Source organism: Atractosteus spatula, chromosome 4, assembly GCF_055471065.1.
Source record: "Atractosteus spatula isolate fAtrSpa1 chromosome 4, fAtrSpa1.hap1, whole genome shotgun sequence".
Lineage (NCBI taxonomy): Eukaryota > Metazoa > Chordata > Actinopteri > Semionotiformes > Lepisosteidae > Atractosteus > Atractosteus spatula.
The window spans coordinates 32395162-32422434 of record NC_142709.1 but is presented as its reverse complement, the minus strand read 5'-3'; the positions used below and the strand labels follow the sequence as shown (position 1 = coordinate 32422434).

At 41.8% G+C, this 27273-nt stretch overlaps 1 protein-coding gene across 18 annotated transcripts in view; it reads left to right on the top strand.

Moving 5' to 3' along the window:
- Nucleotides 1-27273, top strand: part of caska (calcium/calmodulin dependent serine protein kinase a) — a 263444-nt gene that overhangs the window by 82125 nt on the left and 154046 nt on the right. For all 18 annotated transcript variants that reach the window (XM_088915059.1, XM_088915068.1, XM_088915064.1 and 15 more), the window contains exon 2: nt 4751-4863. In XM_088915059.1, coding sequence (XP_088771185.1) covers nt 4751-4863 — 113 coding nt within the window. The remainder of the gene's footprint in view (nt 1-4750; nt 4864-27273) is intronic.

Below are 27273 nucleotides of genomic sequence, written 5' to 3'. Positions count from 1 at the left end.
ATGCTTGGTTACAATTGGTCCTAAAGACAGTCTTGTAATATTGACAATGGCTTAATGAAGAATAAGGTTTATGAGATTATTAAAGATGAGAAGGATAAAGATTGACCGAACTTAGTAGGTTGACTATTGCTGTTTGTTCATCAACGTCGGCATCGCACAGTATTACATTGTGACCAAATACAGTTGATATTAAGACTAATATTAATGCAGATTTCAAAATGTCTGAGTTTAAAAGAATTAAAACCGGAACACAGAGCACTTCTTGTACCTTGTTTCTTCAAATGAAGAAGAACCTTAAAGTACTAGACAAGACACTAGACACCTGTTTTGTTTTTCAAGAAAGAAGACTAAAGAAATTGCTTCCTAGAGCTCTTTAGTTAGCAGTCCCATGTCTACATGATCCCCCTTTTTTGTGTGTGTACCAGCAGGCCTCAGGATTGTTTTTCTTTTTTCAGTGTGATTAGCCTGTGGTAAGCCCAGAGAAAAATTTCACTTCACATGTTTACTAGGAAGAAAGGAAAGCCAAAGTTAGTTTCTTTTAAAATAGTGTTCCTACTATGTTTTGGCTACCCTGTCCTCTGAATACGGTAGCTCCTTCAGACAAAAAGTCCACCTCCCATTGTGGTTTGTGACACCTGTGGTAGTGTGGCTGAACCTCTTGTAACTGTGGGGGGGGGGGGGGTCTTTGTCTGGGGCTTCTCCCTAAACGAATCCTAGCCCAGGAGAGTGTGAGTGGGCAAGTCAGTTGGCACACAGTGCAGGTCCCATGGCCATACTGGGCAGCGTACAGCACCCCCTCGCCACTCGTGCGGTAATCTGCTTTAGGCTGCGACCATCTGTACAGGCAGGTTGTGTTTGATAAAGAGGACTGCTCTCTGAACTGCATTAATGGGATAGATTGATAATTAGCATGTTTCTGAAAGCACTCCCCGTGCTACATCTTTCTTCTGAAAAACTGAATGTTCTTTTTAAGGTGCTGAAAATCTTTTTAGAGGTAATATAACTCAGCTGGCTATATCGCTACTACAGCTATATTACAAGAGAAGCAGTGTCTTATAAATGGCACTACCTTTTATAGTTTAAATCTGAGATGTGTTTTGAAATTTTTGAATGTTTTAATAAAGTGCGATAACGGAACAAAGACAACTGCTAATTTCAGCTACATGAATAAAATCTGTTCTAGTGGGGTTTTATTGGGTCTGTGGATCAACAACGGCAAAACCCCACTTTATACCACTTTACCAGCTGCAAGAAGACTGGGTAAGGGAGCAATGCTTGTGCCCACTTGCCATGTGAAGCTGAGAGAATAGTTTGGATTTGCGCGTGAGAGACGGCACCGTAAGGTTTGTGTGAATGTGGCTATCAACGTCAATCTATACAGCAGAAGAACTGCCAATTGAATCTAATTAGTTCTGTTTCTTAAGATAAGGTCACGAGCTGTAACCCATTTACAATAGATTTTGCCATTAGATTGTCTCCAGGAAGGGTGTCTCAGTAGTAGTAGCAGTTTCTTTTAACTTTGCCCTAAAACCATGTCAGGAACTTTCTTCAGTCTTCTGTAATGGGACAAATCTGTTAGAACCTCCGATTTTAGTGATTAATGTTACCACCATTGGCCTGCAGTTCATGAAATATAAAGTGTAGTTATGGCTAACAGTGTTTTGTTAATAAGAGATCGTACTAAAACTGATGTACAGTAAGCTGTGATTCTTGAAAATTGAAAAAATACAGTATTGAACTGTTTCTCACAGATCTTTTCCAGAAATTTCCACTTTGGTGCTTGTGTGGGGAAAAAAAATGTTAAGTCTATTTTCTGTTTCTTAAGCTATCTGATAATCAGTACATTTCTGTGAAAAGGCCTAAGATAGACAGTTTAACATGAAAACGATTTGATGTTCAAGGTTTATTGTGTTCATGATATATAGAAGATCGCAAATTAGGTGCTGTGCTTGAAAACAGGCCCGTTGTCGTTGCAGAGATGTGGAAATGGTGTGTGTGCTGCTTACACTCCTCTTCCTCACCACAGGAGGGAGCTTTTTGAACGTTCTGAGCAGGTTGTTCTCTTGTGGTGTAGTGACCGTTGGATTGAAAAGCACAGTGGGAAATAAAGAAATGTTTTTTTTTCTTGGGGGGGGCAGTCTAAAATGAGACCTGATCCATGTATTTACCCAGACGGAGTTGTGGCTGGGAATGGTGGTGTTTCGGATGGTAAAGTGCCTCTTGTTCGTTGGGGTCCAGTTGACTAAATAATGTACTTCAACTTCTTTTGAATTTTTCTTAATAGCTTGTTAATCTAAAGTCCTGCTGTAAGCTAGACTGCAGCAGTAGAGGCTGGGGCACATTTCACTCTTGAGTCTTTCCAAGTGGCTTTGGATAAACAGCTTTCTTCTTAATCTGCTTTGTCGTCTTCTCTCAATTACGAAAATTACAAAAAAGCGAGGACCGCGTGACCTACTGTACGAATTCCGAGTGAGCAAAGCCATTTGGTTTTCTGCCTTCAAATTATTTCTGTGGAATTGTTTTTTGAAATTGCTACCCTGTGACATTAGGAAAGAATTTCAGAGACCTACTGTACTCTTACAGTGCAAGATACTGTATACAGAATAGCATTTAGGGGAGCTGATAAGAGGCCTATGCTTGGGTCTCTGCACCAAGAAGAGCCTGTAGAGTTGGGTGATTTGCCTTGTGCAGTGTTTATCATGCAGCATGTGATATTTATACAGCATACATTGGACCAATATGTGGTTGGGAATTGGAACAATTCTGTTTTGTTTCAACACTCATTGTAGTTATGGATGAGCTCTGCACAGTCCTGGCCTTTCATGAAATGAAAGTGCATATGGAATGTCTTGGTCTCCCTGGATACTTGTGAATTATTCCCTGTAGTACTAAACAACAAAAGTGTGGTCAACACCATTTCTTAAACCTTGAGTGCTTCTTTCCTAGATTATTGTAGCTCTCGACACAAGGCGCCAACAGCAAGATGTGAATTGTTGGATTACAATATTTCTGTAAGCCTGCAAGTAAAAGACATCACAGCAATGCAGTTACGCAGTAAAGGCACTTTTAGTAGAGCCATGGTGCTGTAGTGGTTTAGCTGTGACAAACCTGCAGAATCCCTGATGAAAAATGAAAACGTCCTGACAGCAAATGACCAGAGACTGGAGTATAATAAAAACGTCAGAATGATTCCTAGGGTTTCAGAACTAAGAGAACTGTGCAGCCATGTGGTTGCCTGCATAATGCAATAGTTTGCAACCAGCTTTGAAACGTTCTATAAAAAATGAGCAGACTTCTGCTTGGTATAAAGGGCTGTACTCTGTGTGACGGAAACACAGAATTAGACTCTCAACAGCTGGACCAGCCCGCGTTAGCTAAGGTTAACAAGGCAATGAATACAGACGATTCCATAGTTGAGCACAGCAGCACTTATAGCCTCACAAGACAGACCGCTTCAAATCTGGTCGTAGTTTCTCAGTGTGGAAGCAGTTTACACAAGATTACATGAGTATCCTGCTCTCTGCTCTCACAGTTTCCTCCCTTGCCTGAAAAAAAAGGACAACAGGCCCATAACAAGGTCTTACTTGGGCCTGTTATTGAGCCCCAGGTTATTTCTATAACAGATTTTAGCTGTTACTCATCTTTCTTGACTGATTTATACCTGTACCTGTCACAAAAAATGACCCTGCATTGAAGTATGTAAGCACCTTTATCCACAGCCTGGCATCTGATGAGTTTGTCCTTGTGCCCTGCTATGACATGGTTTCGCTATTTTTCTCATTCAGAAGAGGAGTGCTGTGGTTTTATTGCCACCTCTAGGTGCACTTGTTAAAATAGTTTGAGTGTGATGCAGATCTACTAGTGAGTTTTAGAAGATAGTGCCCTTAACATAATTTTAATAATAGTGATTTTAATACAACTTGGGTAATGCTTTGTGGAAGCTGTGAGCTTTGCATTATGGTGTTTTGCATTCTTCCAAAACCTGGTTGTTTCACTAAGTAATGAGAATGTTTATCAAATCTAACAAAATCCCCAACATAATTGTTACTTGAGAAACATGCGCATTATGAAAGCAACAAGGCCGAGTTATATAGAACACAGAATTGCAAAGTACCAACCAGAAGCTGGGTTAATAGTTCTGTACTTTCCCACAACAAGGATGAAACTGTTCCATTATTTAGGTGCACAGAGCATTGGCTTGAGAGCATTCTTACAAGTTCTGCTGATTTGTCTTCTAAGCAGTGTGTGTTGCTTACTAATTTATTTTGCTAATGCTTTTATCCAAAGCAACTTACATTTGCTCTCATTCACACAGCTGGGTGTCCTGCTGGAACAGTTCAGATGAAGCACAGTGCTCAAGGGTATAATAGCACTGTCTCACCTGGGATTTAAATCCACGACTTTCTAGTCACAAGTCCCAAATCCCTGACCACAGTGCCACACTCCTACCCTCATGCACATTTTGCACATATTTTATTGTTTTTACAGTGACTATGATCATCACATTTTGCACACACCTATGTATTTATTTTTTATTTATTTTATATTTATTTTGTTGTCTTTTGTTTTATGACTATTCTGATGTTTGTTTTTGCTTTTGATGTCTTGTGTTGGACTGCTGTAACACATCAATTTCCCTAAGGGATTAATAAAGTCTTATCTATCTATCATGCTCTACACTAATTTGTACATCCAGAATTGAGGACCGTGATGGAACCCAGAACTAACATGACTGCTTATTTGTTTTCAGGGGACCTTTCAGCGTGGTGCGACGATGTATCAACAGAGAGACAGGGCAGCAGTTTGCTGTAAAAATAGTGGACGTAGCCAAGTTCACTTCCAGTCCTGGACTCAGCACAGAAGGTAAGCAACTCTCATCCTTGTAGCCTTTTATCAGTCTCTTATCGCCCCCCATCTGGTTGCTCCATTCTAAACATGTTAGTTTTTCTATTTCCGCTTTAAAAACACAGCGGGCCTGTAGATACAATCACCGTTGCTGACATGTTTATGCAGAGTCACAGCGCTATATTTCTGAGAAAAAGAGCCTCAGAAATGCATGATGAGCACTGTAAGAGCTTCCAGAAGAAAATAAGTTAGATTACAGATGAGAAGGGGCTATTTGCCCATAGGGGCATAAGTGGCTAGCCCATTTGGTAGTTAGTAGTTAACTGACCTGAGGATCTCTTTCAGACCTTTCTTGAAAGAAATGAGTATGGGTGGGTAGCTTGTTACAGACTCCCACAACCCTTTGAGTAAAGTGCCACACTACCAGTGCAGTATACATGCACAATAATGTAATTTCATGTATTTGTTTTGTATGTTTGTACATGTATGCTTAAGCAGTATTCCAGAGGTGCTGGAGCCACTACAGCTGAAGCTTGGAGCAGGTTGTAGGAGTTGCAAGCGCTGTCCAATATTGTTGTTCTTTGTGGGGGGGGGGGGGAAGCAGGCGTAAAGGAAGACAAATGTACTAACTGTTGAAACCTGTCACGCCTGGGGCCCAGCGTTCATCTCCAGTTCAGGTCGTGAGAGAACAGTGAGGGATTTCAAGCGTACCCTCGGCTGACATGAGAGCGTGTAATAAAAACGGCCGCGCACGGTGCCACACCTCAGCTGGCTCTCCCCAGGGAGCCCCAGACAGAGTGGGAGCGGGTGTCGGTGTCAGGATTGATGTGATTAATAAAGCTCGGAGAGAACGGGCAGGAGCAGGGGAACCTGCAGGATAAGATAGATGGTTTTCTGGTACAATTGTCTGATTTCGTGAGCAGCAGTCAGCTAGTTTGAACTCCTCGGCTTTCATAGCATGCATCACAATGGAACGACTCATTTTTCTCCCTCAGGGCAGTGCTTAATGTTAAATTGGAGTTAGTTTAAAAGGATAACGCTGGGCTCTATTAAAAACGGCAGATAAGATTTCAATTGATCGCATGCAAGAAAAAAGGTCTACCTCTGACGTATTTTTCGGAATCTCATTCTCACGCCAGCCAGAAAATAGATCTTGCTGGTATGTTTTCAGAGGCTTTGTAAGAACTTCGTCTGCCTTGGTTACTGAAACCATCTGATATTCTTAAAAGTTAGAACCTTTTTTTATAAATAAAGTCCCATAGTAGTACTGTACAGTGTTTCTCAACTGGTGAGAGCCTCCAGGTGTTAACAGGGGTACCGTGGAATTTTGGGAAAGTCATGCATCAGAAAAAAATTCATATGTACTTTTTTGTATATGAACGAGACGGGGGTGGCGCTTTGAGACTGTTCATGTAGGAATCATGGGTGCTGCGAGTTCAGTTTCTAAAGGGTCAAAGGACAGACGATAAAACAGCCGAAAATATGAGTGTGGCTGAGCAAGAGCTCTGTTTCTCCATTGTCCATTCCAGTCATCTGTGGACTTGGATCAAACAGTACAATAGGTTTGGTTTATAATAAAGTGCTCAGATGGGGTATGATCCATATTTATGTGAGTGTGCTGTGGAATTGCTCAACGGTTGAGAAGCACTGCCTCAGCTCGTGGCAAGGCCAGAAAACAAATTCATCCTGTTGAGTTCTGGGTACGCAGTTGACACCTGGTGGTCAGTCATTGTAATTGCAGTTCATGAAGTAAACCTGACATGGTGCTATCCAGGCAGGTCTACCCAATCATGTGGCCACAGGGAGCAACTACAAGTTCGAGTTCTCATCAAGCCAGTGGAAGGTGACTTGACTGTGACCTCACAGAACATTTTTTATCGGAAATCTTGCCTATGCTTTCTATTAGTAGCGCAGAGGATTGGTCTATATATTTTGTCTCTTCATATTCCCTTCATGCTTTTGATGTTGTGGAGCACACTGTTTGTAGGTACGTACTTTATAACCGTTTGGAGAGACTAGCTTTTGCAAGCTGCCCTCCCGTGTGCACACGAATAAACAGCTCTTCTTTCACCAACATCCGGATTCTGTTATTTTAATGTTTCTTCAGTACTGTATTTATCATAGCTAAATTACACTTTTCTTATCTGATTAGTCGATGCCTTTATTCGGGAGCTTATTTTGTGGTCTGGAAGTGTAGTGAATTTGAAGTGCAATTTGTTTGTCTTTTGACTTTCTCTTCCCTCTCAGTGGGACTCCCGGTGACAGTGTGATTAGGGCTGATTCGGTTGACTTGAAGTACAGCAGCATAGAACTTGTCCTGTAGGTACACACAGTACAGCAACTGCCTCACTAAACCAAGAGCTCCACTGCTGGGCTATGATTAATCTGAGTTTTCCTTAGGGAGGAATTCTTTTTTTTTATCCCTCACCATGAATATACTGATCAGGTTAAATCTGTGTGATTGTGTCCTGGTTTGTCAATCACTAACCCAAACAAGGTAGTAGATTACCTTTTCTTTAGGAGTAGTAGTCTCACGGGACTATTTATAGAAGAGGTTAATGAAGTTGCCCTCACTTAAGCTTGAAATAGCTCCTAAATCTCCTTCTCAGAAGATCTTAAAGCTCAGAAAGAGAAGCTCCAGCACTGTGGAGCAGGGGTTAGGGCTCTGAACTCGGTCAAAGGCTCAAATCCTCCTGTGACTAAGGTACATCACCCAAAATGCTGCAATATATGCCCCTGCTGTATAAAAGGGTCTTCAGGTTGTCGTTGCAATTGAAAGAACTAATGAACTGAGGGATGAAAAAAGTTGAACTAATTTTAACTGAAAACTGTTTCATTAAACCACAGCTGTATGGAAGGAAGTGCAGTGGGGTACATTGCAATTAAGATAGTTTTTTTTTTTGTAGCAAAGATGCTCACTGGGGACACCACTGTTTCTAACCCTATGGGCTCTTCAATACAGCAGCCTGAAACTCCACTTTGAACTTGTGCTTCGCTGCTTGACAAATATTCCTTTTAATTGTGCAGCACCTTTCGGGCACTACTGCAATATGTACTTGAAAGTGTTTTACATTTCAATACTAAAACAGACTTCTGGTTTTAGAAAACCCTGAAAAATGTTTTGTCGTCGTTTTTCAACTTGGGAAGTTGTTCAGAAACATTTTTTCTTAATTGTTCCATTTCATTTCTTGGCAGTTTTGGTATTGAAGTTATTCTGCTGTTCTTGCTGCTCGTTCTGAATCTATGAAGTGCCAGAAGTTCATGCTGCAGTTTGCTGCCTGCTTCTGCTCGGGCCTGTCCTCCTGTGATCCTTCTGCCTCAGAGAGCTTGTATGGTGCAGGGGTAATGAGCTCTGCTTCCCATTGCTGCAGGAGCCTCCATAGTGCTGGGAGAGATTTATTTTCCTATTACAGGTGCAGCAGATCTGGCGCAGGGCTCTCCTCAGCAGGCTGTGTGGCCTGAAATGATGAGTGATTTGTAGCAGAGCATTAATGCACAGGGAGCCCTTGTATATACTTGTCAGCCTCCACTCCACCCCTCTCCTGTGTGGAACAGACGGCCCCGGCACTCCTGCATTATTTTAGAAAACATTAAATCACCTAGATGAGTTGTGAGTGAATCTTTTGTCATACTGCTTTTTGCGCTGGTATTTTGTGATCGCTCTGGGTTTTCAGTCCTGATCACCTTCAGTATAATGCAATTGCAGTAGCTGGCATTTATCATGTCTGCAACCGCTGTTCAGCTTTTGACAGACTTAAGAAGTCCAACAGAAATGAAATAAAATGAATGCATTTCAAAACTGTCTAGAGTGCAGGCTGTGTTGAAGATATTGGAATAACTAGTAAAGAACAGCCAATAGTGTGTGGACACATTCTGAGTTTGTTTAATGTTATTGTAGCAAATGGTGACTATCAAATATTTATGTGGGATCAGATACTTATGCCAGTGGTATATTTCAGTTTTTGACCTTAATATCCAATGTTGTAGCATAACTTTTTTTCAGCATTAGAAGTCTGATGGAAATTTGTTTTTGAAACAGCAGCATGTAAAAAATTTATGAAACCAACATTACTTTTATTTCTTGCTTCCTGGACAGCCAAGACACTGCTTTAGCTGAGCAGCTGTTTGTCTCCTGTCTCTTCTACAGCGAAGTGGCATGAACTTGAGCTTTCCTTTGTTACCACGAATCAAGCGATGGCCATTTCTTTTCCTCTAGAGAGTGTGGACTGGGCACCAGGAGACTGAGTGAGGCGCTGATGTTTCAGGAAGTAAATCACTTGTGCAGAAAATGTGAAAAACGGATAACAGGAGGAGAAGCATCAGTCTGGTGTGGGGGGAGGGGGGCAGGGAATGAGTGATATAGATGGCACAGAGCAACGAATGGAGTGCAATGCAAAAGTCTGGAAGGAAGAGGGAGAAACTGAGGATTAACTCTGATTTGGTGCAGCTTGAAAGTCCTGCCAGTACAAAAAGACTGTGGATTCTGAAGCTGGGCTTCAAAGAGGAGAAAGGGAAGATTTTCAGTGAGAATCGAGGCCAGAGTCGGTCCCTAACAGAGCATGATGTGGAATGCATCTGGCAATATAGGAGCACTACTTACACAAACAAAAAATTCAGTTCACAAATGGTTAAAGAAGGTAAAATCGATCCAGACGGCAAAACAGACTGGAAAACAAGGGTAGGCAGCAGAAAACAAATTAGAAACCGAAGGGTTGGTGATTAAAATAAATGTTGCTTTTGTAGCTTGACGGTCAAGAGAGCACGGCAGTCCACTAGATTTTTTTTTAATCTGAACATAATTACAGGCTGGTGTACAGCAGTGGTTTTCAACCTTTGTAACACATATACTGTCAAAAAAAAACCCACAGGCCCACCCTCGGGGTATGGGCTAATATTTAAAACCATTTCAGTGGCAGTACGTGCACTTCATCTTATCAATGACAAATATATATTTTTTTACTTTTGAAAGTGGTGAAATGGATTGAAGGAAGTATGTTACAAATTCACTTTTGAACTTCCTTTTATTTAATCGTTTGATTAGAAGGCGAGTCTTACGTCTCTGCTTCTTAAATTGCTGTACAAAATGTTGCCTTACATTTTTCCACATAGCTGTACATAAGAAGCTCTCGTGCCCTCTTTTGGATCCTTTCACACCTGTCTCTCTGGGGGGGGGCATAGTGATTGAGAACCTCTAGTGAACGATTGGGAGCTGTTGACCTGCTCTCCCTGTGAGCCAGCTCAGGAAGAGCCCAGTTAAAAACCCAAGGTCACGCTTAGCGAGCCTGTCGTGCTAGTTCACCTGCCCTTCATTTGGACCTTTCTCTTGGTTTAGGGTGACCTTGCACATTTGCAATTGTGGCCAAAAAGCCAGCCTAAAGTTTGTCAAACTGCTTTTTCGGATTGTCAAGGTTTGATGTAAAATGTGGAAGAATTGAATGATAGAATGACGTGATGGCAGCACCCGTACAGAAAAGGCAAACAAGATGGAATTTCATTCCTTGCGACATCATTGGAATTTCACTTTATACAGTCGCACTACTACTGTGCATAAAGTCAAAGTACATTTACGTGCTTTGACAGGACTCAGTTCATTCTGGTTTCTTTGTTACTTTTTTTGGTGTTCTGAAGTGCTCTCAGCTCTCTAAAGTGCGCAGTGCAGACAGATATCACTTCAAAAGGATGCAGACCTATCTGAGTGTGTTAATTGCCAGATGAGATTATGCCCTTTTTCCCCCCCAGTATGCAGTCCAGACCCATCGCCCACAGTAGTCTGTCTTGTGACAATCTGAATTAAGTCATGCCCGACACAGATCTAATCTTGCAATTAGCACATTAAATTAACATGCTTTTATGAGGTTGTTTGCATTTTAAGAGCGATCTGTTGGTGAAGAACATCTTTGGGATCTGAACGCTTGTGGAAATAAAGTTGGGTGATCAGCCACCTATTTTATTTTGAGTTCTGTCATGACTTTCTAGTTAGAAATGTTTCTGATTCAGACTTCTCAACATGCACCGTAGCCGACATGCCATTTTTCCGAAGTATGAAAGTAGCGCCCTGACTTGGAACAGCAAAACAGTTTTGACCATGTCTGTAAGGGACAGGTTTGGAATAGAGAGAAGATGATGAACAAAAGATAATCTTTTGGGACATGTTGGGTTTGCTGGTTTATTTGGCCCACCCACAGGTACCTCAAGTGATATCTGAGGGTAGCATGACGCTGGACAGATTTTGTGCTGGTGTACAGGTGGTATCCCTCCTCCTGGATGTCGTCTCCATGACGATGTGGATCTGCCATGAACTGCTGGGGTTTTCTCAATGTGTGAGGGCAGCTGGTGATGGAACAGGCACTGTGATGATTGCAGAGCAAATGCATGCTGTGTTGCTTCAGGGAAGCTTTTTACTTGGCTGTGGGTCCTGGCGGTTTAACACCACCACCATTATCAAATAAAAGCTCTCTTTAAAATTCCATCCATCCATTTTCTAACCTCTTCTTCATTTGGGGTAGCAGGGGAGCCGGAGCCTATCCCTTCAAGCAACAGATGCAAGGCAGGGTACACCCTGGATGGGATGCCAGTCCATCGCAGGACACACACACACTCCCACTTAGGACCGATTTTCACAGAAGCCAGTTAACCTGGCAAATTTGTTAATATTGGAGAAAGTCAATCCTAATAAATTAATGCTTGTGGATTGGGGGAGGAAATTGGAGCACCTGGAGGAAACCCACACGAACACAGGGAGAACATACAAACTCCACACACATAGAACCCCAAGACTGGTTTTGACATTGGGGCCTCAGCGCTAAGAGGCAGCAATGCTAACCACAGCCTCACTGTGCCGTCTGTTAAGACTTGCGTGCGAGAAAGCAGTGTGCTACAAATCATGACATCTGCTGAAAAAGTTTCTACCAGTCCCTCCAAACAGTGTTTAGCATGTACAGCACTTTAAAGCTGAAAAGGTGGGTCTTTCAGCAGGGGATTGCCTCTGCACTTTTAGAGTGTGCTTACTCGTCCCAGGGCTGCATTGAATCGAGTGAGCAAATAACATTTTTTTACGTCTTTTGTGCGGATATGACTGCCCTTTCGCAAGGCATGACTTTTGTTCTTTGTTCGTTCATGCACCAGCATGGGGAAAGGCCCAAGCTCAAGGATTTGCTGAGTTTTGGCTCAGTGAGGATCAGCTCCATTTTTATTCTGTGCAGTAACTTAGCCATGTCTGAACAACTACGCAAGACAGCTTCATGCATTGGGGTCTGCAAGCATTTTTAGATCTACTGTGTGTCTTAATTAAGGTTCACCACCTCTGTAATTACTCTGCAAAGTAGGAGTAAAACCACTAATAATAAAATTAGTCTCTTCTTACTGAAGACTGCAGGGTTAGAAGCTCATCGGTTAAAAGCCCTGCTGTTGCTCAGGGTTAAAAATCATCAACTAGATAATATATTATTTACTACAGCACTATAAATGTCTGCAAATATGCAAATGTTTTCAATTATTTAACGTAGAAGAAAGTGTTTTTGCTATTGCTGCTTTTGGGTTAAAGACTATGGGTGAACTTCTTGTCATCCAGTTGTTCCTGTGGCGGAGATCATTCCTATAAATGCAGACTAACTTGCATGTTACTGTGTAATGCCAGCTGAGTGTACACTACAAGCAGCTCTTTGTAAGAGGAGTTTTTCTTTTTCTTGGTTATTTTTCCGTAATAGCTTGAAGTTTTTTTTATTGAAATGGTGATTTTCTTGGCTCTTGGCTCAGAATTATGAATTAAAGATGTGAAGGCACAATTGCCAATTTACTGTTTTCTGCACTGTCGTGTAATTACCAATGCTGCGGCCTCGCATAATGAACGTAAAGTGAAACAAATGGGGATCACTTCAGTTTTATGTTCTAGTTTCTCCCCCTCATTATTGTTGCCTTGGAAACAGGGGTTTTGAAACACGAGGACTGTAGATGGGTATTGTGACATTAGACTTAAACTGGCTGTATGAGCAGCCAAGCAACGGCCTTTGTTAGATGCCCACAGACATTATTTTTCACTTATACAGGGGCACGAGACAGACTTATTTCATGACTGTTGGCTGGAAGGTGCTAAATGTGCTTGAAGCAAGATAAGAATAACTTTAATGCTACTGAAGAGCTAGTGCAGACAACTATTTAGCAAAGATAATTTAAATTACAGAAAAGAAAACAATCCTTTGTGGAGTAATGTAGGTTTTTGTGTTGTATTCTGTCCTGATAAAAACAAAGAAAGAGCTTTGTGGAGAACACCATTCATGAACAACCCAAAAAGTGTTATTCTGAGGGTGTTTAGATAATCCCATCTATACTCTCAGGTGCGGCTGGCAGTGTGGGGGCTGGTGTTGCACAGCAGTATGGTAACATATCAACTACGGAGCCCCAGGTATGAGATTGGGGAACTTCTGAGAATTAACTCAGGAAACTGGGTTACGCACGCTTGTGCGGTACTCTGATTATAGGCGATACCGTAGGTGGAAGCCAGGCAAGTATTGGGCTCCTTAGCAATCACTAGGATTCATGTGTCTCTTTCCTAATCACAGCCTCCAGTGCAGCAGAAGGGGCCTGGGCGCAGAGGTCACTGCTCATCTTGAACTAGTCCTGCTGTTGGGGAAGGTGTTGCTCCATGCGTGTGTCGGTGACATGACACAGTCTGTACACCTCCTTTAGCTGGTGCAGACCGTCGGCTCTTTAAATAGCGCCATTGGCTTGTGGTGTACACCCCCGTGTTGGGCCTCTTCAACAAGACTGGCCAACATTTTACAAACAGGCCTCGAGTATTACAGTGCATCTGCTGATTCAGATCCTCCTGGAGAGCTTTTTGACTGTGAGGTATTTCCTTAACCTTGTATGGTATCAGAAGAGAGGAGTTGTCTCTTATTTTATTGCAAAACCGTCCCTAGTTTTGCACTGCTGTCTGCACGAGCCAGGAGAGAAAATGGTGAGTGCTTGCATTTGGTCTATAGACTGCAGCCCCACTTAAATGTCTGTCACTTCTGGTTCATCTACCATTTTGTTTCCTTTCATGTTTTTCTGTGCCCAAAGAAGTCAATGAGGCCTTTGATCTAAAAGCACATGGCTTTAACAGCCTGTACACGTCACTCAAAGACCCGAGCACAAGCGCTTGGGCAGCTTTTCACCTTTCACAAACTCGTCTGTCAGCTCTAGTCTTGCTCCTCTATATTTCAAGTTTGTTCCTCCGATTACTGAACCAGAATCATCCTGTGGATAAGCAGCTGTAACTTTGTTTCCTTCTGCCACCTGCATCTCCTCCAAAGTGCTATAGGCACGTTCTGTGAATTAATAATCCATGCAGGAAGTGGGAGGTTATTACTGAATAGAATCTGGCATTTTATGGTGCATTAACATTCATGCCAGAAACAGAAATATGTGTTTTGTATTGAGATGATAAATTTAAAGCTCTTGTGTGACGGTCACTCCCCTTTGCCGATTTAAATTAAAAATACAAGAGCAGTTACAAACAAAGAGGAGGCTGTTTGGCCCATTTATCCTGTGGTAATTAGCAGCTACCTGATTCCAGGATCTCATCCAGCTGTTTCCTGTAAAAAGCCAGGGTATCGGCTTGAAACCACATTAGCTGGACACATTGTTCCATACTCCCTCCACTCTTTCGGTAGTGTAGTGTGTCCTGTCCTCAGTTTTAAATACGCTTCAACCAAGCCTCACCCAACATGCCAGTCTTCATTGTGTGTGAGGCTGGATTATTCATTTAATCGTATTCTTTTGTAGCACCTTTTCAATCCAGAACATTCTCAAGGCACTTGACATAAACTGTACAATAAAAAACAGTATTGTATACAGAACATACAAAATAAAAAAAATAAGAATATTGCACACATGCAGAATGCAAACCTGGATCCAAATTGAGTACTGTTGTCAGAATGGGGAAAAAAGTCCAAAGTTGTTAGCAGTGCTGCTGTGGAGTGTTGGGGCTCTGCGTTCAATTCCAGATTTGGGATGCTGTATGTGTGGAGTTTGTATGTTCTTCCCCTTTCCTCTGGATGCTCCAGTTTCCTGTTGCAGTCCAAAGGCATGCTGGTCAATTAATGGGCTTCTGGGAAAATTGGCCCTCATGTGAGTGTGCCTGTCTGTGTGCGTCGGCCCTGCGGTGGACCAGTGTCCTGTCCCGGGACTGTTCTGCCTCCCGCTGCTTGGTTGCTTGGACACGACCCTGAGCTTGATGAAGTGGTTAGAAAATGAAATCTCATCAGTGTTATTTGCAGGTCTCTTTTTCCTGCTGTGTGCTGAAGAACAGTCATCTCTTTATGTTCCTTTTATGAAGAAGTCGCAATTGGCTGGCTAATTAAAAAAACATGAGTGTGCAATGCTATAATCTGCAGAGAATACTTTTAAAAAATAAAGGGTGTTAATCATCAAGCAATTTAATTGTGTGATCTGTGACAAACGTAAGTCATACCTGTCAAGAAGGTGTAGTTTTTGTAGTGATTTTTGCCCGTAGTGCTACTGCGTTTGGTGAATAATGTTCTGCAGATCCTAGCTGTAGTGTTCCTAATATCATAGATCAGCTCTTCCCTGGTATTTCACATGGCTATTGGGAGGGAAATGCCATTATGCGTATGATGATTTGTTTCCTGGTGCAGTTGAGTTCTACAGTGTGGCTCCATACTTGGAGCAGCAGAATAACGTCCTTTTCCAGCTGCTCAGTTGGAAGCATGTAGTTGGCAAGGCCCAGCAAAGTGGTAATTTAGCGCTGCATGGTACAGTTTCAGTTAGCATATCCATGGGACCTGGGTTTGATTACAGGCTGTGGTGCCTTTGTGTCTTCTCTTCATTTGTGTAAGTTTTTTTCTCTTTCCACCTTCCAAATACCATCTGACTTGGTTGTTTGATTGTCTGTTGTTGAAACAGTAATTGCACCTTCATCCCTGTGCTTAATTTGTTTTGTGAGTGCACCCCAGGTTAAGAAACACTGCTCTTTGTGTTCTTGGCAGTGGACTAGTGTCACGCCTATGGCCCTGTGTCTGCTGGGGAGGCTCTGGCTCCCTGTTGCTCTCCAGAGACTAAAGTGGTACAGTGGACGATGGATAATTAATAATAATTGCTTACACTTACTGTATATAGCCCTTTTCTGGACACTCCACTTTAAAGTGCTTTACAGGTAATGGGGACTCCCCTCCACCACCACCAATGTGCAGCCCCACCTTGATGATGTGACGGCAGCCATAGTGCGCCAGAACGCTCACCACACATCAGCTATCAGTGGGGAAGAGAACAGAGTACAGAGAACAGCAGCAACCTTAGTTTTTCCCAGGAGGTCTCCCATCCAGGTACTGACCAGGCTAACTCCTGCTGACCTTCAGTGGGCTGCCAGATGTGCGTTGCAAGGTGATATTGCTGTTTAGAGGCAATAAGGTTGGGAGATGGCTTTCCTCAGTCTGCAGCCCGTGTTGCAGGAGTCAGTATCTATTTTAATTGAAGCCAGAACCTTCAGTCGTTCTCCTGCTTGAGATAAATAGTTTGACCCTCCCTCAGTGAATAAGTGAGTGATCCATGTGTGAAAACAGTTACAGAAGGTGATTCTCTTTATAGTTTTACAAAGATTTTTAATGTAAAGTCATAACATTTGAGTATAAATAAGACCAAACATTCAATTTTATAGAGTGGTCAACTTCATTTCTCCACACTAAATATTAACACCCAGGTTTTCATTCTGGGATTTCATTCTGTGTGATTTGCTCATCTGTCTCTTTAAGAAAGCATGAGTTCATTTTTTAATTGATTTTAACATTAGTAATTGTGTGAATTTTTTAGTGTCATCACTTTCTGATTTTTAGATGCATTAGCACCGAGCCGGTTTATTGATGCATCGTCACTGCTAAAGTGGATGTGCAAAGAATTTATGCAGTGTTAACATTGTGGAGGTACGGTACTCTCGGTTGAAAATTTGACCTCCATTTGCACTGTACAGACAGGAAATGAGCATCTCCAGTGTAAGATAAAGGAGAAAAGGTTAATAAAAAGGCTAATCTATCGGGAAGGGAAGCATTATCTCTGTAAAAGGAGCGACTTTCTTTTATAACACTGTTTCAGCAAGTGTGTGCCTCTGTGTATGGGTCCTTCCATATTAGTGTCCAGCAGGCACAGCAAAAATTGAGTGGTTCGCCCAGGGCTGTTCTCTAAATATTGAGCTTCAGACCCTTGCTGTACAAGGCCGAGCACCCACACACTGCTTTGCTTTTTGTGTGCTGCTGTTAAACACTCTCCATATCACGGTGGCTTGTTTACAAATGCCCGAGATGTACATTAGTACTTTACTTCCTCTGTTGGACTGGCACAGCCATTCTGAGACCCCTATAAAGTGGGAGTTGATACTTCTAGCGGTTGGATCCGGCATTGGTGACCTGGAGAAGCCTTTAAAGGAAGCCATTAAAGAGGCCAAAGGAATGTTAGAATATCTGTTATGGGTAGATGTGAAATCAAGGGATGTTAAGATTGTACATTGCACTAGCTGGATCTCATTTAATACAGTGTATACTGTAAATTATATCCCTGCTCTGGAATCTGTCCAGAGAGGAGCAACCAGATACATTCTGGGGCTGAAGAAAAAGTTCTATGCTGACAAGCTGAAGGAACTGGATGTCTTAAGTCTTGAACAGGGGAGATTACTAGGGGACCTCATATGAGTATTCACAATCCTCAAAGGCCCCGATAGCCAACTCATTGGACCTTTTCAGAATCATCTTGAACTTATGAGCCAGGTAGTGGTGAATACAGGTATGTGGAAGTGCATTTAAACTTGGGAACAGAAGGCCCTTATTTAGACAGAAGGTAGTGGGAGTCTAAAACAAACTATCTAGCCATGCTATGGAAATTCAAACCCTGGCTTCTTTCAAGACACAACTGGATGAGATCCTTGGGTCAGTTAGCTACTAACTGCCAAAGGGGCTCAACTGCAACCTTTGTTCCCTCTGTCAATCTTTGTTCATCTCTATCAACTGCTCTCCATGTCATTTTTTGTGAGACCGCACTGTACGTATTTGCCATTTAAAAGCTATAAGTACCGGAAAATACGCTTCAAGGAGAACTTCCAACTGGCGAGGAGAATATATAATATACATCGATTTTTCTTTTTTTCTTCCCTGTCCCTTAAATCAAACCAAATTACAGTTAATCCACTGAAAACATGGTACGTCGCATCTGTGATCCAACGCAAGGTGCATTTGAATTTCAAACCCCCTGCTGCCCTTATTTGGTGTCTAGCAGTACCCTATAATGCAACCAACAGGTCCTTGCCAGTTTTATTTATGTTTGATTGAATCCTTCACATGTTAGTCAGTTTCTATTATACTTTGTAGCAGGGTAAGAAAAGGGGCACTGAAATAGCAAGTACAAAGTTATTCGAAATCAGAACTGGTAGAGACTGGGCAACAATAATAAGATTAGACGTATTAATTTTTGGTCCCGGCTGTTATATTATGCCCTGTGTTCTGGCAAAGCTAAACACCCAACATGTGGTTGTCCACCGACCACACGGTAACTAAAGACGCCTGCGTTAAGGAGCTCGGGATGAGACTCTTGCCGCGTTGCGGAGAGTTTCTCTCGCTGGTGCGCCAGACGGCCTTGAAAGGAAACGACGGATAACAGAATCCGATCCGGTGGGTTGCAAATCGTAATGAAGCACAAGAGGCCCTGCTTTTACAACAGTGTGATGCTCTTTTCTAAACCAGGCTGCGTGCAAACAAGTGATGTGGTGCAAGACGAAACATGGCACCATAAAACACAAGCCCCCAGGAGCTCGCGCTTCTGCTAGACAATTCTTTTACTCTAAATCGAAGCTGAGGACTGTTTTATTTTTAGAAAGGGGGGTATTAAAACAAGAGACAATAGGCTTTTAAAAACAGGTGCCAGTAAGCCCTTTGTTAAACGTCAGGTACTTCAAAGGCTATAGCTCTTCACAGGTTGTTACAGACCAGATAGAGAAGTGAGGAGGATTAAACTCGAGTTCACCGTACTCTGTCAGTTGATCCTCGTTTCCTTTGTTCTTCCTTTGACATTTTCTGCTGTCAATAAAAATAAAAGCCAATCCAAGCCAGGTGTGATTCAGTTGGTCTTTATTTCACTAGTTTTTCGAAAGCTAAAAAAAACAATCATTTCTCAGAATAAGTGCTGGCACTGACGATAGTGTTGGCCTTTTATGTGATAATTCACTTATTTACAGTAGTAAATATTGCTTATTAAGTATACTTATTTGCCGCTGATATTGTTGAACACTAGTTAAAGTGGTAAAGGATCCTAGTGAACAGTGCAAGCTAAGATCCATCATGCAAATGCCTGTCTGCTACTGTATAATTCCGTGAGAATGTCCTATGTCAATCCTTAACCTTTTCACACATAGACTTTCATCTACGACTTTTTTTTAACTGTCGTGAAAAGTAGTCATGCCATGAATATAGTCCAGCTCCTGAAGAAGGCTTCACAACTGAAACCTTTTTTCTTTTTGCTTTTCACCATGGACGTAACATTTTCCTTCCTCTGTTGGAGCTAATCCCACTTCATGGAAAGAAATGCAGTTAACGTTTAATAATTTACCACCATCTACACAGGCGGTTGGAGGTCTCGGTTTGGTAGAGTATCATTTAAGTCTCTTGAGTTTAAAGGCAGTCATTCAGCAATCCCGAACCTCTGTGTGCCTGCCACAGGGTGGGTGGGCTTGAACACAATTTCGAAAATATCTGTGCTTCTGGACCTGATGGCTGGTGTAGCTGAGTGTCACAGGTTGCTTTGGTGTGTGTCTCTGCTTAGCGATCTGGAGATCCCTGGATGATCCGTGCTGAATCCGATCTTAAAACGTCGGGGCACTTCCCAAGTTTGAAGAGCTTTTACTTGGCCACTCGAGCCATTTCTTGCCTTAAGAGGCTGTCAGCGGAAATAGTTTGACAGCCAAGATATTATCTGTGACTTGAATTGTTTGCAGTAGCAGCTGTACAGAAAGACCTTGGCAGCGCTGTGCTTGGCTCTTCCAACTTCTGAGTGCTGCTTTGTAGCTTTTTTTTTGCAGTAACTGGAACCTGTTTTCGGAAGTACTTGGTCTCCCATTTATCAAAGGGGCTCGCAGTACTTCAGCAGGCAGTTGTGAAATAGTATGGAAAGTTAGCACATCTAGAAGTGGCATTTTGTTACAGTAGTTAAATGCTTCCTGTGTGTTAATGTGTTGTTAACTTTGGGCTGCAGCTGACCACAGGAGAACGTCATTGATAGCTGAAGCTGTGTAGCACTCGGTACAAATACGAAGGGGTGAAATTTGAAGCCTGTACCCAGACCAGCATCAAATCGACGGCCGATTTTTTTTTATTTAAAAAAAGGTTAGAAGGATCTTAACATTTGGAATTTCAGCTGTTTCCCATGGGAAGTGAAGCCTCTTGATCTGTAGAAGTGGGCTGTAATGGTGCAGAGCATGTTGCCAGAAACAGTGTGGTATTGATCATTATTAATTATAGATAGTATATTCATTATATATTTATTAAATTATGCATCTTAATAAATTAATCATACTGTAGATATTTTTCTAGCAGGGGATTGGAAGAAATTGGTGTTACTGCTGGTCTTAAGAAAACCGTAATTTTTTTATCAGCAAATGCATAAATGTTGGGTGTATATACTGTCTATGAAAAACTAGACCTAGGGCCACAATAAACACAATTACAGAGCAAAGGCCTTGAGGAAAGCTAAATCAGACAGCTGAAATTGATTTGTTGACACAGCAGGACCTGTTACTTTGTGATACTCATGTTTTGGCAGGCATCCACACTATCAATTTTGATAATACCCTGAGTGCAAGGATTAAGATGTATCGGAAATCTAAAATGACAGAAAAAAATGATATTGTATCAGCAAGGCCTGTCAGCACACTGCGGTTGCAGTTTCCAGATTATACTGTTAAACCCCCACAAACCTGTTTAGGTTGCAAAAGCAATTCATATTGTGCCTAGGGCTACAGCAACAGACCTGTCAATTTAGGAAGAGGTGGAAGTGTTATTGGTTTTGTTTTCTCCTTTGTTCCTTCGAGGGGGGGATATGATTGAAGAGCTTTAATAAATCGTGAGCACAAAACATCCAGATCAAACTTTTGGTTCCAACCCAGAAATGCACTTGATTACAATATTGTAAAATTGATATTCTGCATCTGATATCGGTTTTACAATATCGTACAGTTTTACAATATCCATTTCCTAACTGGTATTAAAATGGAGTTCTCACAGTAGTTACTTGTATATGGGTTAGGGAGTATGTAGTAAATAGAATGGGACCCACCTAATACTCCACTGAACCTACCACAGAATTGCAGACTAATTGGGTGACTGAGTGAGACATTACAACAACAAAATGAATTAAAGAGAAACTTTGAGTCCGGATTATTCAAGCCCAGCGTGCTTAATTTAGCCAGCACACCAGGGTTACACTCTCCTACTCTTTCTTTTCAAAAACATTACTGTGGGGGATCTTCATGACCCTTTGGTCCAGCAACACCTCTTGCAGCTGCAACCTGGTTTCTTTGGTTTCAAAGCCTGGTCTTGCACAGATTCTTTGATGCAAAGCGACATTCCATTGCAGGACATCTGATGATGCAGTAATGGGTGATACAGTGCAGTGAGTGTTCGACAGTCAGACCCTGGCAGCGGTATTTATGGACCTGAAGCGCTGTAGACAGGATTTAAAAATATAACAAATTTAAAATGGTTCATACTGGACCAGGCCTCCAGCTCCTCCATGCTTTGTAGTAGCTTTCAGTTTGATGATACTTGGGCTGAATAAGAATATGTACTTAATGGTGACAAAAGGCCATTCAGCATTTAATCCAAGCAACTACATTACATTACTTTATTAGCTAAGGTATCAAGCTCAATTTTTAAAAGATACCGTCGTCTCCACAACAACTGCTCTTCTGTGTGCTGATAATTGTGTGTAAAAAAAAGTTGTCTACTATAAGTGCAGTGGAATTGCAGCAGGTGTTGCTGTGAAAGTAACAGGACCTTTGTTAGGTACGACAGACTTCCCCAGAGAATTTCTCTATCTCGCTTCTGAGCTGCCGTCTCCTGTTGTCTGTAATTCTATTAAATCTCTGTTCTGTATCCATTTCCCCTCTGTGGCCAGAGGCTTCGGCAGGGCAAGGGCCAGTATCCTCACAGCAGCAGTCTCATCTGAGGCAGGAGCCTGATGTCTGGTCAGCACTGCCCTCCCTGGTCGTCTCCAGGCCTGCTGTGCACTTGCGGAGTGTGGGGAAAAAATTGCCTGTCACGCAATCACACCTCTGGTTTCTAAATTTGGAAGACCCAGTGTGATATCACACCAAAATGAACAGCCTTAACACGGAAATAATCTAATTTTCTAAAATTGAATAGATACAAAAACAGTGTGTGAACTGTTAAGTACAGCAGGCATGGCCTGACGTGTGGTGAAAAGCGTTCGTTTTGGGACAATGAAGTGACATTTGTATTTCAGATCTAAAGACCTGATCTGAAATATGAGGCAAAAGGATGCAATTTCAGTTTTTGGTTCTGGGTACCATTTTGTTTCCGTCTTTAGCCATGTTAGAACAATGTCATTAGTTCTGTTCAATCTCCCAATTTCAAGTGAGCATAAATATTGGGGGAAAATGGCGGATGGGTGTTTATTTACTTGGCTTCAATGTTGTGAAAACTAAAAAACTGAAACAATGTATAGTCTTGGTTCCAGTGTTTGAACTAGATGTTTTGGATCTGCCTCTTGAGTTAGAAGGCATAAACTAAAATTAGAGTTGTCGATGACCAAAAAGCAAGCAATTGTAAAGATGAGGGCAAAAAAAATCCATTTGGAACCCTAGCAGAGACATTGAGTATCACAAAATCAACTCTGTGGAATGTCTTGAAAAAGGAACTACTAAGGAGCAAGCAATCGGTGAAGACGAGGTCATCCAAGGAAGACGACAGCAGTTGAAAGACAAATCGCTTGAGCTTAAATAACTGACAGAGATTGCAGACACTCTCCAGAGTTCAGGGGGTGAACGTACTGTATCTCAATTCACTGTGCACAGAAGACGTAGGAGAATTATGAAGGCTTCACTGCAAGAAAACCTCTCATTAGCACCAATGACAGGCCAGGTGAGAATTTCCACAGTAGTACAAAGATGAGCCACAACAGTTCAGACAACAAAGATAAACCTTTTACCAAAGTAACAGAAAGAGGAACCACCCCTAATCCTAAGCATGCCAGCTCATCTGTCTTGGGCAGGCATGGTCACCTCTGGAACTGGCTCCTGCAGTGTACAGAATCACACCCAATGTCCAAGATAATGCCTTTTGGTACTTCACACTGCAGCAAGACAATGATCCCAAACATATTGCATACTTTACTCGGGTGTTCATCAAGGTGATGAAGTGGACACTTTTGAACCAGCCGATCAATCTCCTGATTTGAATCCTACTGAGTTGCATTTTACCTATTGAAGAGGAAACTAAAGTCTGAAAACCCCACAAACAAGCAACAACTGAAAGCTACTACGCTTAAGGCTTGGTAATGCATCTCAAATGAACATATTAAGAGTCTGGTGATGTCGATGGGTCGCAGATTTGAAGCAGTTATTGCACATAAAGGAATGTAATCAAATACTAAAATTCTGCTAGATAAATTTAATTTAGCTCCAGTATTTATGCTGACCAGACATTGGGGGGAATTGAACACAAATAATTTAATTCAATCATGGTTTCTAACATCTACTGTATGCAGAAAAATCTCCAGGAATAAAACCTTCTGTACTTTTGCCTCATATTTATCTTTTCATCTGAAATACATTTCAATAATACACAGCAAATTTCCATTCGCTGTCCCAGGCCTTACACAGCTCCCTCTATACTGCTGCTTCCTTGAAGTCTCAGGGAACACACACCTGCACCATTCTGCTATGTTTGGGGAAACGCATAGTATCCCAGGAGTCTGAGCGATAAGTGGTAAAGACCTGTGGCACATTTTTAAGTTTGTCGGAGAGCATGTCTGATTTCGGTGGTTTAAAGGTAAAAGATCAAATCTGCATGACACTTCCATCAGAGGGCAGCCCAGGTGATAACACTGTAAAACAAGCAGGTCATCACGCAGTACTCTTGTAATTAAACACAAGTCTCAGAAGGCTCGTCTTCTATATGTGCTAATAAGATTACATTGCGACTGACGAGACGAATTGCATTTGAGACCGCACGTCCCTGGCAGATGGGAAGACAATGTACTCGTCAGTCAAATTAATTTAAATCCATAGCAAATAAAGTCCATTCTCTATTCTAGAGGTTGGAACATTTCCCAGTTTACGGAGAGTTAAGAAGACTGAGATTACAACAGCCCGGCTTGGATGTGGTGCTAATCTGTTGCAGGGCCTCCCACTAGCACTGTTGGTCTGCAACTCTGTGTGCTGGGACAATTGAGATACTGTACAGCAACACTGCAGCAGGGACTAAATCTTATAGTATACTATTTGTACTATTTCACACTGCAGATTGGTCATCTTGAAATGTTTGGTTGATTTGGAGAAGAGATAAACCAGGTAGTCTTCATTATTCTGAAATGATTTTGAATTTCCTAATTCAGGTTTCCATAGTGATAGTGGACAAATAACACTTCACGAATGGACATGTATGGTCTGGGATTAGAATGAGTAGTGAATCATAAAGGTTAAATATTGGAGGTGTCATTCTTCCTAGGTTCCACTTTATTGATTATGAAGCCATCACTGCTAATAAGATCACTTAAAGCTTGATAAGTGTCTTGATACAAGTCCATATAATTCAATATTAAAACGAGCCGTCGCAAGAGCAGTGCAGTTAGGTTTTCCCCCAGCTGTCTGCAACGTGTTAATTTAAAGCTGGACTCCATGGACATGTGTGCGTCTTCTCCTTTTTATGCACAGTGTTGTGTACCAGCTCTGCTATCTGTAGGACATGGCGGCTTATTTTAACATGACATGAGTTCTGCAGTGTTTTTTTTCCTGCATAAAAATGCTTTTTGTCACATGTTTTCCTATCCTGAACGTCAGCTCTAGGTGATTGGCTGTGCAGTAGTTCCTGTAGGTAATATAAAGTAGTACAGGGCATAAGCTGGCATTTTCTTTTTGCCTGTAGCTTCCACAAAAGTTTAAAAATTCACCGCGTCGTTTGGCTAAAAATTAAAACGTATCATGTTTGCTCAAACCTCCTGGTCCCATTTGAATTACCAGTGACATTTAATTAATTGTGGTTCCCCTAATCAGTCTTGCATGGAAATCCTCTGTAGAAAACACACTCTAATATTGAAGAAAGATAGCTGTTCACCTTAAGGGCTGTTTTTTTCTTTTCTCTAATGCCATTTAATGAGTATTGGATAAAGATTATGAAAGCGGAAGCTTATCGTACACGTTGGCTGAAAGACTCTACGGCCGCCCGCGGTACGTTCGCAGTTTAACACCACAAAGAGAGCTTCGTCTCTTTGGGTTCCTTTTTTTTATTTTTGCTCGCTAATCCGTTTATGACATCACTGTCCCGAAGGCAAGGAAAGAAGCCCAAGTGCTGAATGCCTGTTAGTGGATGAAGATTTCTGGAGGAATGACTGCGACGACAAGCTAGAAGTCTTTCCACGAAATCCGACAGGCATTCGAGTAGATGCTCGGCTAGGTGACACGTGTTTCACGGTTCTTGAAGCCGTGTAGGCCCCAGAGGTCTTTGTTGCAGTTGTGACTAGACAATGGATGTAAATATTTGTTTCACTGGTAAATGCCACTCGAGGTTTTAATGGAGTCCAACTGCTCAGGAAAAATGCTGCCATCACATGTGTGCTGACAACAGCTTTAGCAGACCAGTTTCTATGTTTCAAAGAAAAAAAAACCTTGCAGTGTTTTTCACTTTCACATTTGCCTTAAAGGGTAAATGTTTTGCTGAAAGCTGTTTTATGTCGCAGTTCAGTAATTTCTGTTAAGCCTTTCATTTCTTTCAAGTGCCTTGCAAATCTGAGTCCTTGAACAGGGCCTAGAGGCCCAGGTTTTCCAGGTAGATTTTTTTTTCTGTTCAAATCATGTTTGTCCTTCACAAAAGACAATGCATCAGCTGTAATTTTTTTCTTGAGTTGTCAGGGCATTCAGGATTGGTAAGCATTCTATTTGCATATCTTTAGTAGGCCACCAAAACCAGGTGACTAGTATTTTCTGTTTTTAGACATTTACTGGGATTTGGAAGCGGTGCCTCTTAAAATGCAATAAAACGTTTCGTCAAACTTACCGTACATTGAGCCACATTTATACCAGATTAGCGAAGTGGTATAGGATATTCTTTATATAATACTATGTAATCTAAAACAGTTCTTTATTATCCTGTCTTCAGTCAAATATTAAGATGTTTTGGAACCTATCGGCATGCCAAGCTGTCCTTCATGAACTCATGCAGATCTTGAATTGCTTTGCTTCCTTTTAATAATAATTATAATAATTGCTTACACTTATATAGCGGTTTTCTGGACACTCCACTCAAAGCGCTTTACAGGTAATGGGGACTCCCCTTCACCACCACCATGTATGAAGCCCCACCTGGATGATGTGACGGCAGCCATAGTGCGCCAGTACACTCACCACACATCAGCTATTAGTGGGGAGGAGAACAGAGTAATGAAGCCAACTCATAGATATTCATTAATATCCAGGTACAATGATTTTATTTCACAACTGATGGATAGTCAATGCTCAATCAATCATCAATGCTCTCAACATCAGCCAGTAAGAAAGGGCCAGTGCTGTCTATGGCCACAGAACAGACATTTGTCCCATTTTGTTTTAGGTGGGTAGCTACCTCAGCATGCGTAGGCTGCAAAGGAACAAGTAATAGGTTTTATTCCATGCTGAACACAACGTTTTGGCCGTGGAGCCTTCTTCAGGTGTCTTTTGTTTATCCTTTAGGGATGATATTATGTCAACGACATCTGTAAAGGAACAGAAGGTGGTTAGAAAGCCTGGTCTTGGAACAGATAGCTGTGAAGAGACGGAATGCTGGTTTAGTGCGAGAAGCGGGCAAGTGGCCCAGGGAGGAAGAGAAGGTATGACGAAGAGGAAGAGATCTAGAAAAAGATTTGGAGGAAGGCATAGTGGGTCGCAGCAGGTGTAGGCTGTAGTAGCTCAGGTGGGTAGCTGCGTCAGCATGCGTAGGCTGCAAAGGAACAAGTAATAGGTTTGTTCCATGCTGGATTAAAAGAAGAAAGAAAACGCAACGTTTCGGCCGTTGAGCCTTCTTCAGGCAGCTCACACCTGAAGGAAGGCTCCACGGCCGAAACGTTGTGTTTTCTTCTTTTTTTCAGCATGGAATAAACCTATTACTTGTTCCATTTTATTTTATTCTACCTCACAAGGTTGATGAAAAGGGTAGATTATGTGCTTATTGAATCAAAAACTTT